Source organism: Panthera uncia, chromosome D4, assembly GCF_023721935.1.
Source record: "Panthera uncia isolate 11264 chromosome D4, Puncia_PCG_1.0, whole genome shotgun sequence".
Taxonomy (NCBI): Eukaryota; Metazoa; Chordata; class Mammalia; order Carnivora; family Felidae; genus Panthera; species Panthera uncia.
In genome coordinates, this window is record NC_064807.1 from 8,409,118 (window position 1) to 8,426,342 (window position 17,225).

Genomic DNA, 17,225 nt, shown 5'->3' on the forward strand with positions numbered 1-17,225 from the left:
AGTGGGAACCAGAAAATCAGGTTACTCTGTGAGGGTATCTACAGCGGGGCGTTCGATATGGGAAATCGGAAATTTATATTGAGTTTATTTAAAATAACTATAATTGATTTGTCTTTGCTGTGATGTTGAAGAAACTCGATTAAATTTAAAGGAGTTTGATTTTTTTTTTTTCTCATTGCAGTCTACGGATCACCCAACTCTGGACAAAGTATTAGAGGTACAGCCCGAAAAGCTAGAGCTTATCATGGATGAAATGAAGCAGATTCTAACTCCAATGGCCCAAAAGTAAGAAAGCTGTTTTTGTCTTTTCTTAACAGATGGCATTCGAAGGAAGAAATTGTTCTATAACCCTTGCAGAGGAAAGGTAGATAGTTACCCAAATAGATTCAATTATTTGAATTGGATCATAAAACTTAAATGCTCAGGCATATGGCCTCCCTGGAGTTTGTACCATAGTGGAGTGGTTAAGGGGTATCCTTTGCGACCCAAACTGCCTGGTTGTGAATCCTGGTGCCCCCCTCAATTATTAGCTGTGACATTGAATAACTTAACCTCTGTGTGCCTCACTTTCCACATCTACAAGATTTGGGATAATAGTAGTACATGTTCCGAGGAGGATTATGAAGATTAAATGGGTTAATATTTCCAAAACACTCAGAAGCAGTGCTTTGCCCATAAAGGCCGCACGTGTTTGCCAGCTGCGTAGATACTTCTTATCAGCTCCAGGTCTTTGGTGCCTTGACCGTGGGCCTCCACCGTACGTCTGAATTCAGCACGTGTCGCGCTAAGAAGCTTAGATCGATGCGGTGTTGTTGAGGTCACTGATACTGTTCCCTTCTATTCACGTTTTAATTGTGCTAGGATTATTTTATGGAACTAAGCGTTGTGAAGGGCGCTTGACAGAAAGAAAATAGCTATAAAAAAATAGATGCACATAGGGATTCCTAATCACAAGTCCATTGTTGGGTAAGAAAATGCAGATGTCCTTATTGAAGATGGGAGAAAGTTATTTGGGATGATGATTTCCTCTAGAGATACTAGACATTTGTGCTCTGGTTTTGGTTCTAGTGGACGACACTAAAAGATTTTTATCATCTAAAAGTTTGTTGTTTGTTGTTGTTGTTGTCGTCGTTTTTAATTCTTAGTGTATTACTGAAAAGATGCACTCTGTCTTGTGACAGACAACATTTTCTAAAACCATTTTACTTGCTTTGATTATTTTAGGACGACTGAGGTTATCTGTGTCCCTATTATTGTAGTGCCAGATCTGACATATTCTCTTCTCCTTGTCTGTCTTTCAGGGAAGCTGTGATTAAGCACTCATTGGTGCATAAAGTATTCTTGGACTTCTTTACCTACGCACCTGCCAAGCTAAGATCAGTAAGTTCTTGCCTTTAGTTTTTTACCAAACATAGAGGAAGAGCCACATTAAAATGTAAAACACTGCTTTAATGGACATTGTCTTTTGGAAATTTTAAAGAGTTGTTTCCTTATTTAGAGAAGATAAGGCACTAAACTCCCTTTGAACGAGTCTACCAATTCCCTTTAGATATTTGCCAGAAGACTGTGGAATTGACTGTAGTTTTATGAATTTTGTTGGGTTTTTATATTTTAATTATAAGCCAGATACTTACTTTAATTATAAGCCAGTCCTCCAGCTAACCACACTGAAAATTAACGGATAGATACTCGGCATTCAAGTAGTTTGAAATTCACCCGTGCTGATACAAAATTCACATCGATGTGAAAAGGTTAGGGGAGGACATTCATGTAAAACTAAATGGACCATGAGAGACTGGACCTCATATGATAGAAGGTAAGGAACAGAGAGGGAAGGTAATTTGTACTGCCCTTCAGGTCAGCGATGGGAATACAAATGAGAATTCATCATTTACTTCCCTGAACTTTGCTTGCCTCATCAAACCGTGACCACATTGCCCACTCGTCCTCATTTTATTAGTAAGGGGTAACTAAAATAATAACCCTGACTGCTTTTTAACAAATACCCCAGATTAAACATTCATAGGAATTTTGACCCTCTCACAAGTTGGCATAGAGAAGAGAATTTTCCAAGAGTAAGCTGCTCACCTCAGCTTGTGGTTCAACGACTGTAGCAGGTGCTGCTTCGCTTTTGGGGATTTCTCTCTTTTCTGCAGGGCACAGTATCTCACAGTCCTGGATATTTTAAGGTGGGACAGTACTTTGAGATATGAGAATATGAGCACTGGAATATAGTCAGTGGTGGGAAATCTTTGTCATTATTATTTATTTTTTAGTGTTGAATGTATTAATCACAGAACATCATTAGGAACTTGGTGTGAATGTACAGTAATGGGACAAATCTTCCCTGGCCCTGGGGGCATTAACTCTCTAACTGGATAGCTTTGAATAGATTCATAAGTTTAGATATGTAAGCTGAGCGCTGTATTTCTGGGACCCATCCTGGGATAAGATTACAAAATCGTTACGGATGAAATCACGTATTTCTTATTGAAGAAAATAGTCTCTTTCCTGGTCGGAGACTTTGTATATGTTTTATTTATTTAATATAAATTTTTAAGTCGGGAACAGACTAACGTGGGGCCTAGCAGAACTGTCGGAACTCACTTACCTCTATGTGCTAGGCTTCCCAGATACAATTAAGAAATTAGGTACATTGACCATACAGAAAGATTAAAAATACACTAAATTACCTTGTAAGACATTAATAATTGGGATTTTACTAAAGGGGTCATTGATAAATGAGGACCTAGTCTAACAGACTCATTATTCTTAGGGAAATATCAGTTGAGTGTCTTTACGGTGAATTACGAAAATGATTTCTAGAAGTAATCCAGTGACAGACTGAAAAAGAGAAACTTTTTCAGCCCAAATTAGTGTTTTGTTTTCTGCTCATTACACACACGACCGTTTTAGGGAAGAATATTGTATCTTTTTTATCTGGCTTTACTATTAAAAACTCCCTCCTTCTACAGCCACTTTGTAGCTTTATTTCTCTTGAAAAATCTTTTAGAATATACAACACACATACATACTTATCTGAATAGATATTGGTAAAACTCCTCGGGTATTTTAATAGAAATCGCGTACCACCGGTATTCACTGCCCTCGATGGCGAAAAAGAGGTGTAGTTTGAAAAGGTTGTGTTTTCTGCACGCATCTCTATACAATTAAAAATGAACTTGTTCTCCACCTCTACTCTCTGTGATTCTCTGTGTATAACTGGTTCTCAGTAGAAGATTTTAAAAAGGCAGGAGGAAAGGACAAAATAAAGCCGTGGTGGCGTTTGTTCCCCAGGAAATGATCGAAGCCATCCGCGAGGCGGTAATATACCTGGCACACACACACGATGGCGCCAGAGTGGCCATGCACTGCCTGTGGCACGGCACGCCCAAGGTGAGTGTGTCGCTCGTGGCTTGAACCGCCTTCCCCTCCACTTTCCCGCTCCTTTGGTCTTTGCCCTGATGTGTATCAACATTATCTCTGCAAAGTTGAGCCTCAGGGCCTCCCAGGAATTGGATTTTCTTAGGGCCTAGTGTTTCTCTGTTGGAGTTTTCATTAAAGTACAAAAAGCTTGAGTTGTCTTTATTTGGGAAGGGACCTGTCAAGCAAGTAGAAACAATATATATATCAGGCTTACCCGTGTAGAAGTTTTGGTACCTGTCAGGTTCTTTGATTCCTCATTCAGTGATCTTAGTGGGGGAGGGAGAGGCAGGAGGAGGTGATGAACACGCGAGATGATGCTCTCGTGGGTGTTCGGTACTTTGAGGGATGAGGTAAAGATCCGTGTTAGTTGCAGGAGTTTAACACGAAATGATCCACATTTCCTTGATCAGTATAATTTTGTCTTGTAAAAGTGTTGTGCTTTGCCCATTTTTTAAATGAATACCACTTGAGTTTCTGGTGAACCAATAAGTATTGAATACCGTCTGTATGCTGCACCCTTACGCATTTCCAGTCAGTTCACACGCTGAAAGAGATCTCTCCGTTCTCCCTGTAAAAGAAGGTATTTCCACTGGGTTTGCCTCACAGCTAATAACTTTAGGGTTCCGTACTTGGGTCACGATGGATTGTCACGTACAGGTCTAATAGGATTGGAATAGCTCTGGAAGGACTTAAAGTATACTGCTGTTTTTTTGGTTCTGGCCACATACCTGTTTTCACTCATGAGAAAAGTGTACCAGACTGGTGGAAATTTAGCATTCTAGACATTTTTGGCCATGTAGTTTTTAATCCATAACTACAAGTTGTAAGACAAATTAACTTTTCTCTTTTAAGGACAGGAAAGTGATTGTGAAAACAATGAAGACTTACGTTGAAAAGGTGGCTAATGTAAGTATAAGAAAAGTACAATTTCTGTTATTTTTTGTTTGCTTTTTGTCTTTTTGTTATTTTTAATGAAATGAAATCACGTCTATTGTAGAAAATTTGAAAACGTCAGAAAATTGCCAACAAGAAAACTATTCATTATTTTAGTACAATCTCTTTCTGTGCATCTGCCTTTTTATGGCATTAAGTTTATACTAAATGAGATTTCTCCTTTTTGCATTTAATTTCATACTGTGACAACTTTCCATTTTTATTAGATATTTTTGAAGACCTGATATTTAACTTCTTTAATGAATCTGTCCATTTATGTTATTAAACGTGGAAATTACTGTCTAGAATAAATTTGTAAAGTCAGCAGAGAAAATTCCAGTTGTTAAGTTTTGTAGTTCTTTGGAACCCTTTGGAGATGCTATAAAAGCTCTCCTCATGAAATCATAGAGGGTATGAAAAGTTTTTTCCAGAGAGATTAATCGCCTCGAACGATAGTATTTCCATGTATTTAAATACTTACTAGTTTTCCATAGTATTTCTAGAATATACATAGTAGCAAACATATGTTAAAGCTTCTGATTTACTGGGGAACTAAAATTGGCCACAACAACTGTATCCTATGAAAAATGCAAAGAGAACTCCTAGCAGCTGGTGGCCACTTTGGACACCGATAAATTGGCGCTCTGTGCCTATGGACGATCGCAGCTGGAGACCGGGGAGGGAGTATAAGGCCATGTAAGGCAGCTAACTTTTCTGTAACAAAATGAAAGAAAAGATTCTCTAGTGAGTTGTTTCCAACATAGGAGATTTTACTATTTGTTTTTCATCGTGAAGTAAATCTTCTAACATTTTAATTTGAATATTTTAAATTAGAAATGAGTAAAAACCAAATGTTAGTAGAAAATTCTGAAAGGTATTAATAGTAAAAGACATTCTTTTCTTTTCTTTTCTTTTCTTTTCTTTTCTTTTCTTTTCTTTTCTTTTCTTTTTGAGAGAGAGAGTGAGGGGAGGGAGGGACAGAGAGAGAATCCTAAGCAGGCTCTGTCCTGTCAGTGTAGAACCCGATGCAGGGCTCGAACCCACAGACCATGAGTTCATGACCTGAGCTGAAATCTAGAGTCTAATGCTTACCCGACTGAGCCACCCAGGTAGCCCCAAAAGTAAAACACATTCTTAAATAATAAAATTAGATTTGTTTTAATTTTACAGTTGCATAAACAGCTTTGGGGTTTTTGTTTTTGTTTTGTTTTGGAGAACCTGATCCCAGCAAGGCATTATGATGGTAACAAGAAATGGACAGCGCGGTGCCTTTTTTATCTCACGGAGTTGCTTCTAAAGAGAGGAGATAAACTAGTAACTACCCATGGATTTAATTTATGGTTATTTAGACATGCTTAATTTTCCACGTATGGGGGGATTCTTGACATACTCGATTATTTCAGTCCTTTTACATGTATAAAGACTTACCATCTTGTGGCCTGGCCTGTGGTCTGTCACAGGATCTTGAGGAGAGTTTGTTTTGTGGAATTGGTGAGTGTGGTATTCCATAAATGTCACATCAGCGTGGTTGATAGCGTTGTTCATATCATCAGTGTTTTTTCTGATCTGTTTCTCCTTGGCTGCTTCCATCAGGTGCTGAGAAAAGTGTATTAAAAATCTCCAGCTGTAATTGTAGAGGTGTCTTTTTGTCACTGAAGTTCTGTTCCAGTTTCTTTTGTATTCACCCAGAGATACTGTGTATGTGGGCATGCTTCTGTGTGTGGGACTTAAAAAATCAGAGACTGGTGGTTGTGTGCTGTGTACACATTGTTATGCTTTGTTTGCTTCTCTTAATTCACCTCAGGGTCCTTTTCTTTCTTTTTTTTTTTTTAATGTTTATTTATTTTTGAGACAGAGAGAGACAGAGCATGAATGGGGGAGGGGCAGAGAGAGAGAGAGACACAGAATTGGAAGCAGGCTCCAGGCTCTGAGCCATCAGCCCAGAGCCTGACGCGGGGCTCGAACTCACGAACCGTGAGATCGTGACCTGAGCTGAAGTCGGACGCTCAACCGACTGAGCCACCCAGGCGCCCCACGGTCCTTTTATTTCTACACACACACTTTTTACCTCCCTCGTTCTTTTTCATGACCGGTTAGTGTTTCATTATAGGACTTCCATAACTCAGTTAACCAGGCCCTACTGTGGGATACTTGGGTAGTTTCTAGTTTTTTGTTATTTCTAGTAGTGCTAAAGAACATGCCCTTTGTGCCTTTGCAGAAGATAAATGCCTGGAGATAGAATTGCTAGATCTGAAAGTATGTGCATTTAAAGTTTTTATGAATGTTGTCACTTGGCTTTTCAAAGAAGTCGAATGACTGCACGTTCTCATCAGTGACCAGCACGCCTGTTTTTCTCAAACCTTTGTCAAGTTAGTATATTAGCAAGAGTTTTCACTTTTGCCTATACGATAGGTGGAAAATGGTATTTCGTTGTTTTAATTTTTGTCCTTAATTAATGAGTATTATTTCCTGTGCTTAAAGCCAGCTGTCCCATGTTTTCTGTGAACTATGTTCTTTGCCCATTTTTAGTAGTGTTGGTCTTTATGGTAACGATGTTAGACTTTGTCAGTTTTCTCCAGTTTTTTCTTTTTTAATGTTTAGTTATTTTGAGAAAGAGTGTGTGTGTGAGCAAGGGAGAGGGGTAGAAAGAGAGGGAGAGAGAGAATCTTAATCAGGCTTCACGCTCAGCATGGAGCCCTATATGGGGCTCGATCTCATGGCTGTGAGATCGTGACTCTGAGCTAAAATTAAGAGTCAGAAGCTTAACCCACGGGGTCACCCAGGCGTCCCTCTCTGGTTAGTTTCTAACTGAAACATTATTACCTGCCATGTTCTTTATATGTGGCTCTGAATGAGTATTTTCAGAAGTCACATACCCTCTCCAAGTAAAAATGATTGATATCATTACCTAGGACACAAAAAGAATATGCCACAAGCTGTGAAAACGCTTTTTTTCATAAAGTAGAAGTTCTTAAACTTTGGAACAGTGTCAGCATCGCGGAAGTAATTCTCTTATTCCAAGAGGTGACCTTTAAGTCACCACGGACGTGTTTTGATCTTGTGCTGCTATATTAAAAGGGGTTATTTTTACCTAATTCTCATATTCATTATATAAATATTTTTTTAGTTTATTTTTTTAGTGTTTCTATTCTAATTAAACAGGATTATTTTAAAGAAATTAGACAATAGGGGCACCGCCGTGGCTCAGTGGGTTGAGCATCCGACTTCGGCTCAGGTCATGATCTCGCAGTTTGTGAGTTCGAGCCCTCTGTCGGGCTCTGTGCTGACAGCTCGGAGCCTGGAGCCTGCTTTGGATTCTGTGTCTCCCTCTCCTCATGCCCTGTCTCTCTGTCTCAAAAATAAATAAACGTTAAAAAAAAAGAAAGAAATTAGACAATATACAAAAGAAGATGAAACTATTACAGTGTCCTTCCTTCCAGGATTTTCTATGTACACATGTGTATTTTGTATCTTATATGTGATTATGTCTGAGTTTATATACTTTCTTTTTCATGATTGAAATTATATATACGTAGTTCTACATTCTTGGGGTTTCTTCCCACTTCCACTTGAACTTTTTGAGTTTAATTTCAAGTAGTAATTTATTAACAGGATACTTATTTTTGAGAGGTGTTACATCCTGGTTAAACAAGTGAGTCTTGCCTATTTGATACTGAAGAATGTGCTTTTGCTTTTCTTTGCTTCTTGTAATCAACCTAGAATATCATTAACTAGGTCCTGATAAGAGAGGAAGTTCCTTTGAATGGCTTTTATCTGTCTTGTTTCTATCACTTTAGATAGTCGTTGGGTTGATAATCTTTATAAAGTGACTCCAAGTATACTAAAGGGGAGAGGCTATACATGTTTCTAACCTTTCCTGGCTTCCCTTTCTTACAGGGCCAGTACTCCCATTTGGTCTTATTGGCGGCATTTGATTGTATTGATGATACCAAGCTTGTGAAGCAGATAATCATATCAGTGAGTAATTAATTCTGATGGTCTTGGATAGAACTTAAATTTGTGGCTGTGTCAGTTTCACTTCATACCTATAAGTGTAAAGACCTGGAAGTGTGCTTTCTGCCAGTATTTTGTTCGTTTTATTTATTAATTTGTTTGTTTGTTTAGTATTTCATTTGTTTTTATTTGTTTTTCTGATTTTAATAAGATATAGTTGACACATAACATTATGTAAATTTAAGGAATACATTGTGTTGATTTGAGATACTCATTTATTGCAAAATGATTACCACCAAGTTTTTATTTATTTTTTTAGTTGACTCAGTTAAGTCTGTTTTGGACACTTGCTTCTTTCCTGTATGAAACAACAATATTGTAACTTGATATCAATAATATTATTTTAAATTTGCAAAAGACTGGTTAAATTAGGATAACATGGCTGTCAGACCACAGGACATGCTAAATGAAAAATGAGCAACGCAGTGCGCGGGTTTGCTCAGAAATTCATTGCCATAGTAATTGTGCAGTTAGTCAGGAACCCACAGAGCGGATGCCCATGACCTTTCTCTCCTTCTTTTGGAGGAATGACCTGTGCACAATTACCCAACTTATCAGTGCCCCTTCCTGGATGGAGCTGATAAAACTCCCTCAATTGCGATACTCCTTAGAGCTTCCGTGAAAGCTTTGTCGGAGTCCTATTAAAAATTCTCAGGAAATTCCTTTTCATTTCAGCAGTTTCTTGTAGCCTGGTCCAGCAACCACGAAGTGGTAATAAAGAAATGCAGTTCATCTAACCCTAAGTTTTCCAAGTCGTCCTTTTGGCATTCCGCGATGCCTGCCTCTTTTTCTGACTTCTGACTATGTGATCCTTTCTTCCCTTCCCTTCCTTTCTTTCTAGTGCATAAACGGTGTGGGGTACATGACAGAGGTCACGGGGGTAGGGATAAGCAGTATAGACTTGGATCACACGAACCTTTGTTTCATAAATACAGGTGGGCCCTTCGGCCAATCTTAGTGACAAAAGCAGCTTCTCCCTTGTGGACGTTCAGAAAGAGACTTTACCTGTTGGCATGCGGTGGTGCTGTGGCCTCTCTGTGCAGCCGGTCTGGACCGGTAGAGCTGGTGTAGTAGAAAAAAGGGACCAGCTGGTCCAGGGGTAGATGCCAGCTGTCCGTCCCAGTGTGTGTGAATTTCTCATGCCCTCGCTGTCATGTTGCGACTTTCCCCTTGACTGTTTTAAGATTGCGATGACTTTCTTTGGGGTAGGATTGTGGGAAGAAACAAGTTGGCAAGACTTTCATGTCACAAACTGAGTATTTTGGCATGTTCCTTGTGACTTTATTACCCTTTTGACTCCAATCAATAATGATTGTTTTTCATTCCGGTGACAGAGATGTGAGGCCATAAATTGGCAAAATGAATAAAGTTGTTTCACGAAAATGGAAACAGGCTGGGCTATTGAAAGTTCGCTTTTGTTTTAATATTTTCACAACAACTGCAATTTGCATAAGTGTTCCAAATGGATTTCAAGAGAGGCCAGACTCCCTTCAGGATTTGCCTCCGTTGTCTGCTAGATTAATTTTTGCCCAAGCATTCATCCCACTTAGAAGTTGCTTGTGAAACAGTGTTGATTCCTTGTGCTTACCGGTTTGATTCCCACAACTACTTAAGCTACATTCCTGATGACTTGCTCATACTTGGGGCAGCTTTCCCTGAGCGTGGCCTCATGTGCTGAACTCTTGCTTCTAACTGACGAAACTGTGTATCCTTACGCTCTGTTCTAGCTGGCGACGGAACTCGGGAATGCCGATACCACCACGAAACCTGGTGTGGCGTTCAGTGCTTTTCACAAATACCCAAGAAAGCGTAGCGTGGCCACTAAGCATTCTTCTGTTCAGGGGTAACCAGACTTCCTGAAACGTCAGGTTGAAACCACAGCCCGGTCATCTGACCCTTCCTCTTTCTCCACCTGCTTCACTTTCCAAAATAAACACGCTTCTAAAATTGATCCGTTTTTACCCTGGAATCGTGGGTGTGGTGCGGCTGCTTTGACGGCACGTTCCTCTGAAAAGGACGTGGGCAAACCGGCCAGTTGCTGTTTGAAAGTGAAGAAGTATTGATGCGTGCTTTAAAATATATTATCTTCTAAATGTACACAAAGGTACAAAGGATGACGCAGCAGACACCCAGCCTCCCAGCATCTGACCAGAAGTAAAGCCTGACAGGCACACTGAAGTTCGAGCCTTTTGTGGACCTGTCCTGTGTATCCCACCCTCCCCCATACCCACTGGGATGAATTCTCTGTTGTTTGGGAGCCTTGCCCTTTCACTGTATGTAAATCTATATGGTATTGTTTTGCATGTTTACAGATTCTCCATAAACGATGCCTTGTCTGTTTTTTTCTGCACCTTGCTTTTTTCTTTTGGCATTGCCTTTGTGCGATTCAGGAGGGGTCGGCAAGTTTTTCATAAAGGGCCAGATTGTAATTATTTTAGGATTTGTGAGCCACTTTATGATCTCTCTTCCCTAGTCTTGGTTTTTTTGTGTGTTTTGTTTTGTTTTGTTTTGTCTTTGTCTTTAACGACCCTTCAAAATATGAAAACCACTCTTATCTCCTTGGATATGTGAAAGCAAGCTGCGGGTTGGATTTGACCCACGGGCCATGGCTTGCCCGCCCTGTTCTAAATCCCTGATTTTCAGTGCCAAATAGTATTGTACTATGAGTAGAATAATTTTTCCAGTTTTCTGTTGGAGACTTAGATTGTTTATCATTTTAAAAATACTTCAGTTCTCTTTAGATTTTGCTGTCCCACGTGATTTTATGAGCATTCGTGTAGGTCTCCATGTTTTTCTAAGGCGTTTACGTAGCAGAATGGATGGGTTGCCAGATACCCTGCACAGATGTTTACAAAGAGTCACGTGTGGTATTTGCCACCCAGACACCACAAAACCTGTTGCATTATGCAGTGCTTTTAAAAATAGCCAAGACAGCTTAGTGTTACTAAGCATTCTGTTCACAGTAACTGGCTTTCCTGAAATGTCAGGTGGAAGTCACAGCCTACGCTCTCCTTTTTTATGACCAAGCCCCAGTTCAGTCTCTAGACAGCGCTCTCTGCTCTCCCAGCCAGACCTGCTCTCCACATCCTTGCAGTTTGTCCTTGCTCTCCATCCATTCATTCAGCGGTTAATCATGATGTGACCCGGGGCTCACAGAGTCAGACGCGTTCACAGACCAGGAGGGCACATGAGGAGCCCCGCCGGGTGTGGGGGGGTGGGCTATGGGGAAAGGAGGAGGTAGCTGCCAGCTTCTAGGAACTTGAGCTCCATAGGGATAGAGACTCCTGGTTTTGTGTTCTTTTTTTTTTTTTTTTTTTTCTATTTAATTGCGGTACAATACATATAATATCAAACTTAACCATCTTAACCTTTCCCTGTGTTTTTGCATAGTTTTTTTTTTTTTATTGAAGTAAAGTTGGCATACAATATTATGTTACTTTCAGGTGTATAGCATAATGATTCCACTGTTATTTACATTCCTCAGTGCTCCTCATGGTGATGCGTCCCCATTGGTCCCCAACAAGGTCATGACAATATTGTTGACTCTGTACCCTATGCTGTACTTTACAGCCCTGTGACTTGCTCATTATAAAACACAAAATAAACATCAGAAATATACTCAAATACAAAGAACAAACTGGTGATGAGTGACCTTTATACTTCTCCTGCAAGTCACTTCACTCGTGTAAACCTTGGGCTTCTTATTAGTGAAATGGAAGGAGCCCTAGTACCTCTATCAAGGTGCTGTGAAGAGTATTTAAGATGAAGTGTGTTCTGCTCACAGCACTGGCTCTGGTTCCTGGTAAGCTCTTAACAAGTGTTAGCTTCTTTTGGTGATCACAGGAAGCACCATACACTTTTGCGCAGATAATGAGGGAAGCTTGGGATCTTAAAAAGAGAACCGTGGCTCTTGCGTGGAATCTGGAGCTGGCATTGCCAATGGCTGGGTCACAGATTTGGTAGCGTTGTGATCTCCTCGATGACCAACTTCATCTTTGGCTCGGTTCCTTGCATTAAATTACTAACCTCACTGTAATCAGTAGTTACTTAAGAGATCAGAACATCTAAGAATATATTATCTCACGGAGAATTCCTTTCCATGGAGTCAGAGCCCTGCCACTGTCCTCGGGCAGGTCAGCTGTCCCGTTTATGGGTTCCTCATCTGAAAACCTCAAGTGTTGGACTGAATTCTTTCTGTGGCCCCAGCCACTTCTGCAGAAATCCCTGCTGCTCAAACACGTATGGCTTTGAATATCTATTAGGGCTTGTTGCAAGAAATAGGAATGTTGGGGTAGGGGGGGAATGATTTTTTTCTGTTGCAGATTCTCTCTTAAGAATACAGGAATTTTTTCACAGTGACTTTCCTGTCTGAAAACATCAGGGCATTTATACAGGAGCTTAGTTGGGGTGGGGATGACATTGCCTTTGTTACTTAAATTCAGACAACTAGAAAAGGAGATTATTGTTCTTGGTTAGTTGATTGGAAATGTCATAGAGTGTAATTATTTGTAACTGCTCCGTGGAGTCTTTCTGCATTTATTTCCTTCCCCGCCCATTTTTGTTTTCAATGCAATCCTTAAACAGCCTTCGTTTGCCATGAATAAGCAGCTAACTTTAAAAGCCTTTATTCACTTGTGCGATTTAACAGAGTTCCTTTATCTGTCTTCACATACATCTCAGTGGGGAAATTCTAATAAGAATGTTCTTCATCGATGCTGATGCTGCATTTAAAGCAGCTGCAAATTGACTGTATCTGCTCAGTGACCCCAGCAAGCGGTGTCCCTAGTAATAGTGGCCTAAGAACTATTGGTCATGGTGAATGAAGAGAAGTCCGTTAAATATTTTTTTTAAGTCCTTGAGCTCGGTCACTTATATAAATGGATTTGTTCAGTAATGCTAGTCACAGTGCAGACTCCAGTCTGTGTTCTGAGTGTAAATCCTTGTGCTTTAATGACATGATTTCAAACTTAGCTCCACATTTTCTTTTACGTCCATTGGGAAAAATAGTGGAGAATGTACCCTTCTGTACCGCTTGGATTTCAAGTGCACATTATTTTAAGCACCTAGATTCATTTTTTGTGTCTTTGATTTCACAGGAAATTATTAGTTCCTTGCCTAACATAATAAATGACAAATACGGAAGGAAGGTCCTCTTGTATTTACTGAGCCCCAGAGATCCTGCACACACAGTGCGGGAAATTATTGAGGTTCTGCAGAGAGGAGATGGGAACGCACACAGGTAAGAATAGTACAGAGGCTTGAGCCCTTTGTTTTCTGGTGTGGTTGCTTATTTTGAGTAGCTTACATTTCCAGAAATCTCCTCACGCATGCATGTCCTCTATTGTGCTTCTCTAAAACTTGGAAGGTGAATCCCATTTTTAAGCCTGTGATTTTGGCAGATTCTTTAAAGTTTTTATCTAGAAAAGGAGATAAATGTATTGTGCCAAAAGAATGCCTCTGAGTGCCTGGCACAGAGTAGGCATTCATTGTGTGGTCCGTTTTGGTTTTGCTGCATTTATTTGTTTTAAACTGGAGCAGTTTGTTTTTTGTTTTTGTTTTTTTTTTTAATTTTACTTATTTTTTTTAGCTCTGGTATGGCTATCATACAGTGTTATTTTAGTTTCAGGGGTACAATATAGTGATTCAGCAATTCTATACATTCTTCAGTGCTCATCATCGTAAGTGTTCTTCACCTATTTCATCCACTCCCGTCCCCGCCTCCCCTCTGGGTAGGTAACCATCAGTTTGTTTCCTATAGGTGAGAGTCTGTTTTTTGGTTTGTCTCTCTCTCTTGTTTTTTCTTAGTTGATTTGATTTATTTCTTAAATTCTGCATATGAGTGCCATCATATGTTATTTTATTTGTCTTTCTCAGACTTATTTCACTTAGCATTATACTCTGTGACTCCATCCATGTTGGTGCACATGGCAAGATTTTACTCTTTTTATGGCTGGGCAACATTCCATTGTCTCTATACACCACATCTTCTTTGTCCGTTCATCTATTGATGGATACTTGAGCTGCTTCCATAGTTTGGCTATTATAAATAACGCTGCAATAAACACAGGGGTGTATTTATCTTTTCAAATTAGTGTTTTCGTACTCGTTGGGTATATACCCATTAGTGGAATCACTGGATCATACGATAACTCTGTTTGTAATTTTTTGAGGAACCTCTGTACTCTTTTCCACAGTGGCTGCACCAGTTTGCATTCCCACCAACAGGGTTCCTTTTTCTCGACATCCTCACCAGCACTTACTGTTTCTTGTGTTTCTGATTTTAGCCATTCTGACAGGTGTGAGGTGATATCGTCGTTTTAGATTTGCGTTTCCCTAATGATTAGTGATGTTGAGCATCATTTCATGTGCCTGTTGTCTTTCTGTAGGTCTTCTTTGGAGAAATGTCTGTTCATGTCTTTTGCCCTTTTTTAATTTGATTCTTTGTTTCTCTGGTGTTGAGTTGTGCAAGTTCTTTATATGTTTTGGATACTAACCCCTTATCAGATATGTCACTGGCAAATAACTCCTTCCATTCCGTGGACTGTCTTTTAGTTTTGTTGATTGTTTCCTTTGCTGTGCAGAAGCTTTTTCTTTTCATGTAGCCCCGGTAGTTTATTTTTGTTTGCATTTCCCTTGCCTCAAGAGACATATCTAGAAAGATGTTGCTCTGGCCGATGTCAGAGAAACTACTGCCTGTGCTCTCTTCTAGGATTTTTATGGTTTCAGGTGTCCAGTTTAGGTTCTTAACCTATTTTTAGTTTATTTTTGTGTATGATATGAGAAAGTGGTCCAGTTTCATTCTTTTGCATATAGCTGTCCAGTTTCGCAATATCTTTGTTGAAGAGACTGTCATTGTCCCATTGCATATTCTTGCCTTGCAATCCTTTGTTGAAGATTAGTTGACCGTATAATTGTGGGTTCATTTCTAGGCTCTCTCTTCTGTTCCGTTGTTCTATGTATCTGTTTTCTGTGCCTGTGCCATACTGTTTTGATTCTATAGCTTTATAGTATATTTTGAAATCTGGGATTGTGATACCTCCAGTTGTGTTCTGTTTCAAGATTGCTTTGGTTATTCAGGGTCTTTTGTAGTTCCATACAAATTTTAGGATTATTTCTTCAAGTTCCGGGGAAAATGCTATTGGTATTTTGGTAGGGATTACATTAAATCTGTAGATTGCTTTGGGTAGCCTGGCCATTTTAACAATTTTTGTTCTTCTAATCCATGAGCATGAAATGGTTTTTCCATTTGTTTGTGTCTTCAGTTTCTTTCAGCAGTGTTTTATAGTTTTCAGAGTATAGGTCTTTCACCACCTTGCTCAAGTTTATTCCTACATATTCTTTTTGGTACAATTGTAAATGGAGTTTTTTTCCTTAATTTCTCTTTCTGCTACTTCATTATTAGTGTATAGAAATGCAGTGGATTTCTGATTGTTAATTTTGTATCCTGTGACCCTAACTCATTTATCCGTTTTGGTAGTTCTTTGCTAGAGTCTTTAAGGTTTACTCTGTATCGTATCATGTCCTCTGCGAACAGTGACAGTTACACGTCTTCCTTACCAATTTAGATTCCTTTTATTTCTTTAGTATTGTCTCATTGCTGTGGCTAGGACTTCCAGTACTCTTGAATAAAAGTGCTGAGCGTGGACATCCTTGTCTTATTCCTGATCTTAGGGAAAAGCTGTTTTTCATCATTGATGATGAGGTTAGCTGTGGGTTTTTGTTGTATATGGCCTTTATTATCTTGAGGTATGTTCCCTCTAAACCTGCTTTGTTGAGGGTTTCTATCATGAACGGATGTTGTATTTTGTCACATCTTTTTTCTGCATCTATTGAAACATCTTTTCTCTTGTTGATGCATTATTTTGATTGATTTGTGAATATTGAACCACCCTTTGCATCCCAAGAATAAATCCCACTTGATTGTGGTGAATGTTTTTTTAGTGTATTATTGGATTTGATTTGCTATTTTGTGGAGTGTTTTTGCATCTGTGTTCATCAGAAATAATTGGCCTGTGATTCTCTGTATTTTTCTGTAGTGCCTTTATCTGGTTTGGTATCAGAGTAATGCTGGCCTCATACAATGAATTTAGAAGCGTTCCTTCTTCTATTTTTTGGAGTAGTTTGAAAAGAATAGGTAGTATTAACTCTTCATTAAATGTTTGGTAGAATTCACCTGTGAAGTCCTCTGGTCCTGAACTTGTGTTTGCTGGAAGTCTTTTGATCACGGCTTCAGTTTCATTGCTGGTAATCAGCCTGTTCAAATTTTCCGTTTCTTCCAGATTTAGTTTTGGAAGGTTCTATGTTTCTGGGAATTCATGCATTTCTTCTAACTTGTCCAATTTGTGGGCACACAAGTTTTTATACTATTATATTGTAACCCTGTGTATTTCTGTGGTATCAGTTGTTATTTCTCCTTTTTCATTTCTGATTTTGTTTATTTGAGGCTGCCTAAAGGTTTATCAATTTTGTTCATCTTTTCAAAGAACAAGCTCCTGGTTTCATCTGTTTTATTGGGTTTTTTTAGTTTCTGTTGTGTTTATTTCTGCTCTGTTTATTATTTCCTTCTTTATACTGGTTTTGGGTTTTGTTTGTTGTTCTTATCTAGCTCTTTTAGGTGTAAAATTAAATTGTTGTTTTGAGATTTTTCTTGCTTTTTGAGGTATGCCTGTATTGCTGTATACTTCCCTCTTAGAACCACCTTTGCTGCATCTCGAAGATTTTGGATTGTTGTGTCTTCATTTTCATTTGTCTCCATGAATTTTTTACTTCCTCTTTGATTTCTTAGTTGACTCATTCATTCTTTAGTAGCATGTTAATTCAGCGTCCATCTGTTTGTGTTCTTTCCTGATTTT

General features: G+C 39.1%; 1 protein-coding gene across 3 annotated transcripts in view; it reads left to right on the top strand.

Moving 5' to 3' along the window:
• PUM3 (pumilio RNA binding family member 3) overlaps nucleotides 1–17,225 on the top strand; it is a 43,780-nt gene that overhangs the window by 14,882 nt on the left and 11,673 nt on the right. For 2 of the 3 annotated variants that reach the window (XM_049633017.1, XM_049633025.1), the window contains exons 9-14: nucleotides 182–285; nucleotides 1,302–1,380; nucleotides 3,298–3,396; nucleotides 4,279–4,332; nucleotides 8,257–8,337; nucleotides 13,470–13,612. In XM_049633017.1, coding sequence (XP_049488974.1) covers nucleotides 182–285; nucleotides 1,302–1,380; nucleotides 3,298–3,396; nucleotides 4,279–4,332; nucleotides 8,257–8,337; nucleotides 13,470–13,612 — 560 coding nt within the window. The remainder of the gene's footprint in view (nucleotides 1–181; nucleotides 286–1,301; nucleotides 1,381–3,297; nucleotides 3,397–4,278; nucleotides 4,333–8,256; nucleotides 8,338–13,469; nucleotides 13,613–17,225) is intronic. The other variant, XM_049633033.1, reaches the window with a different exon arrangement.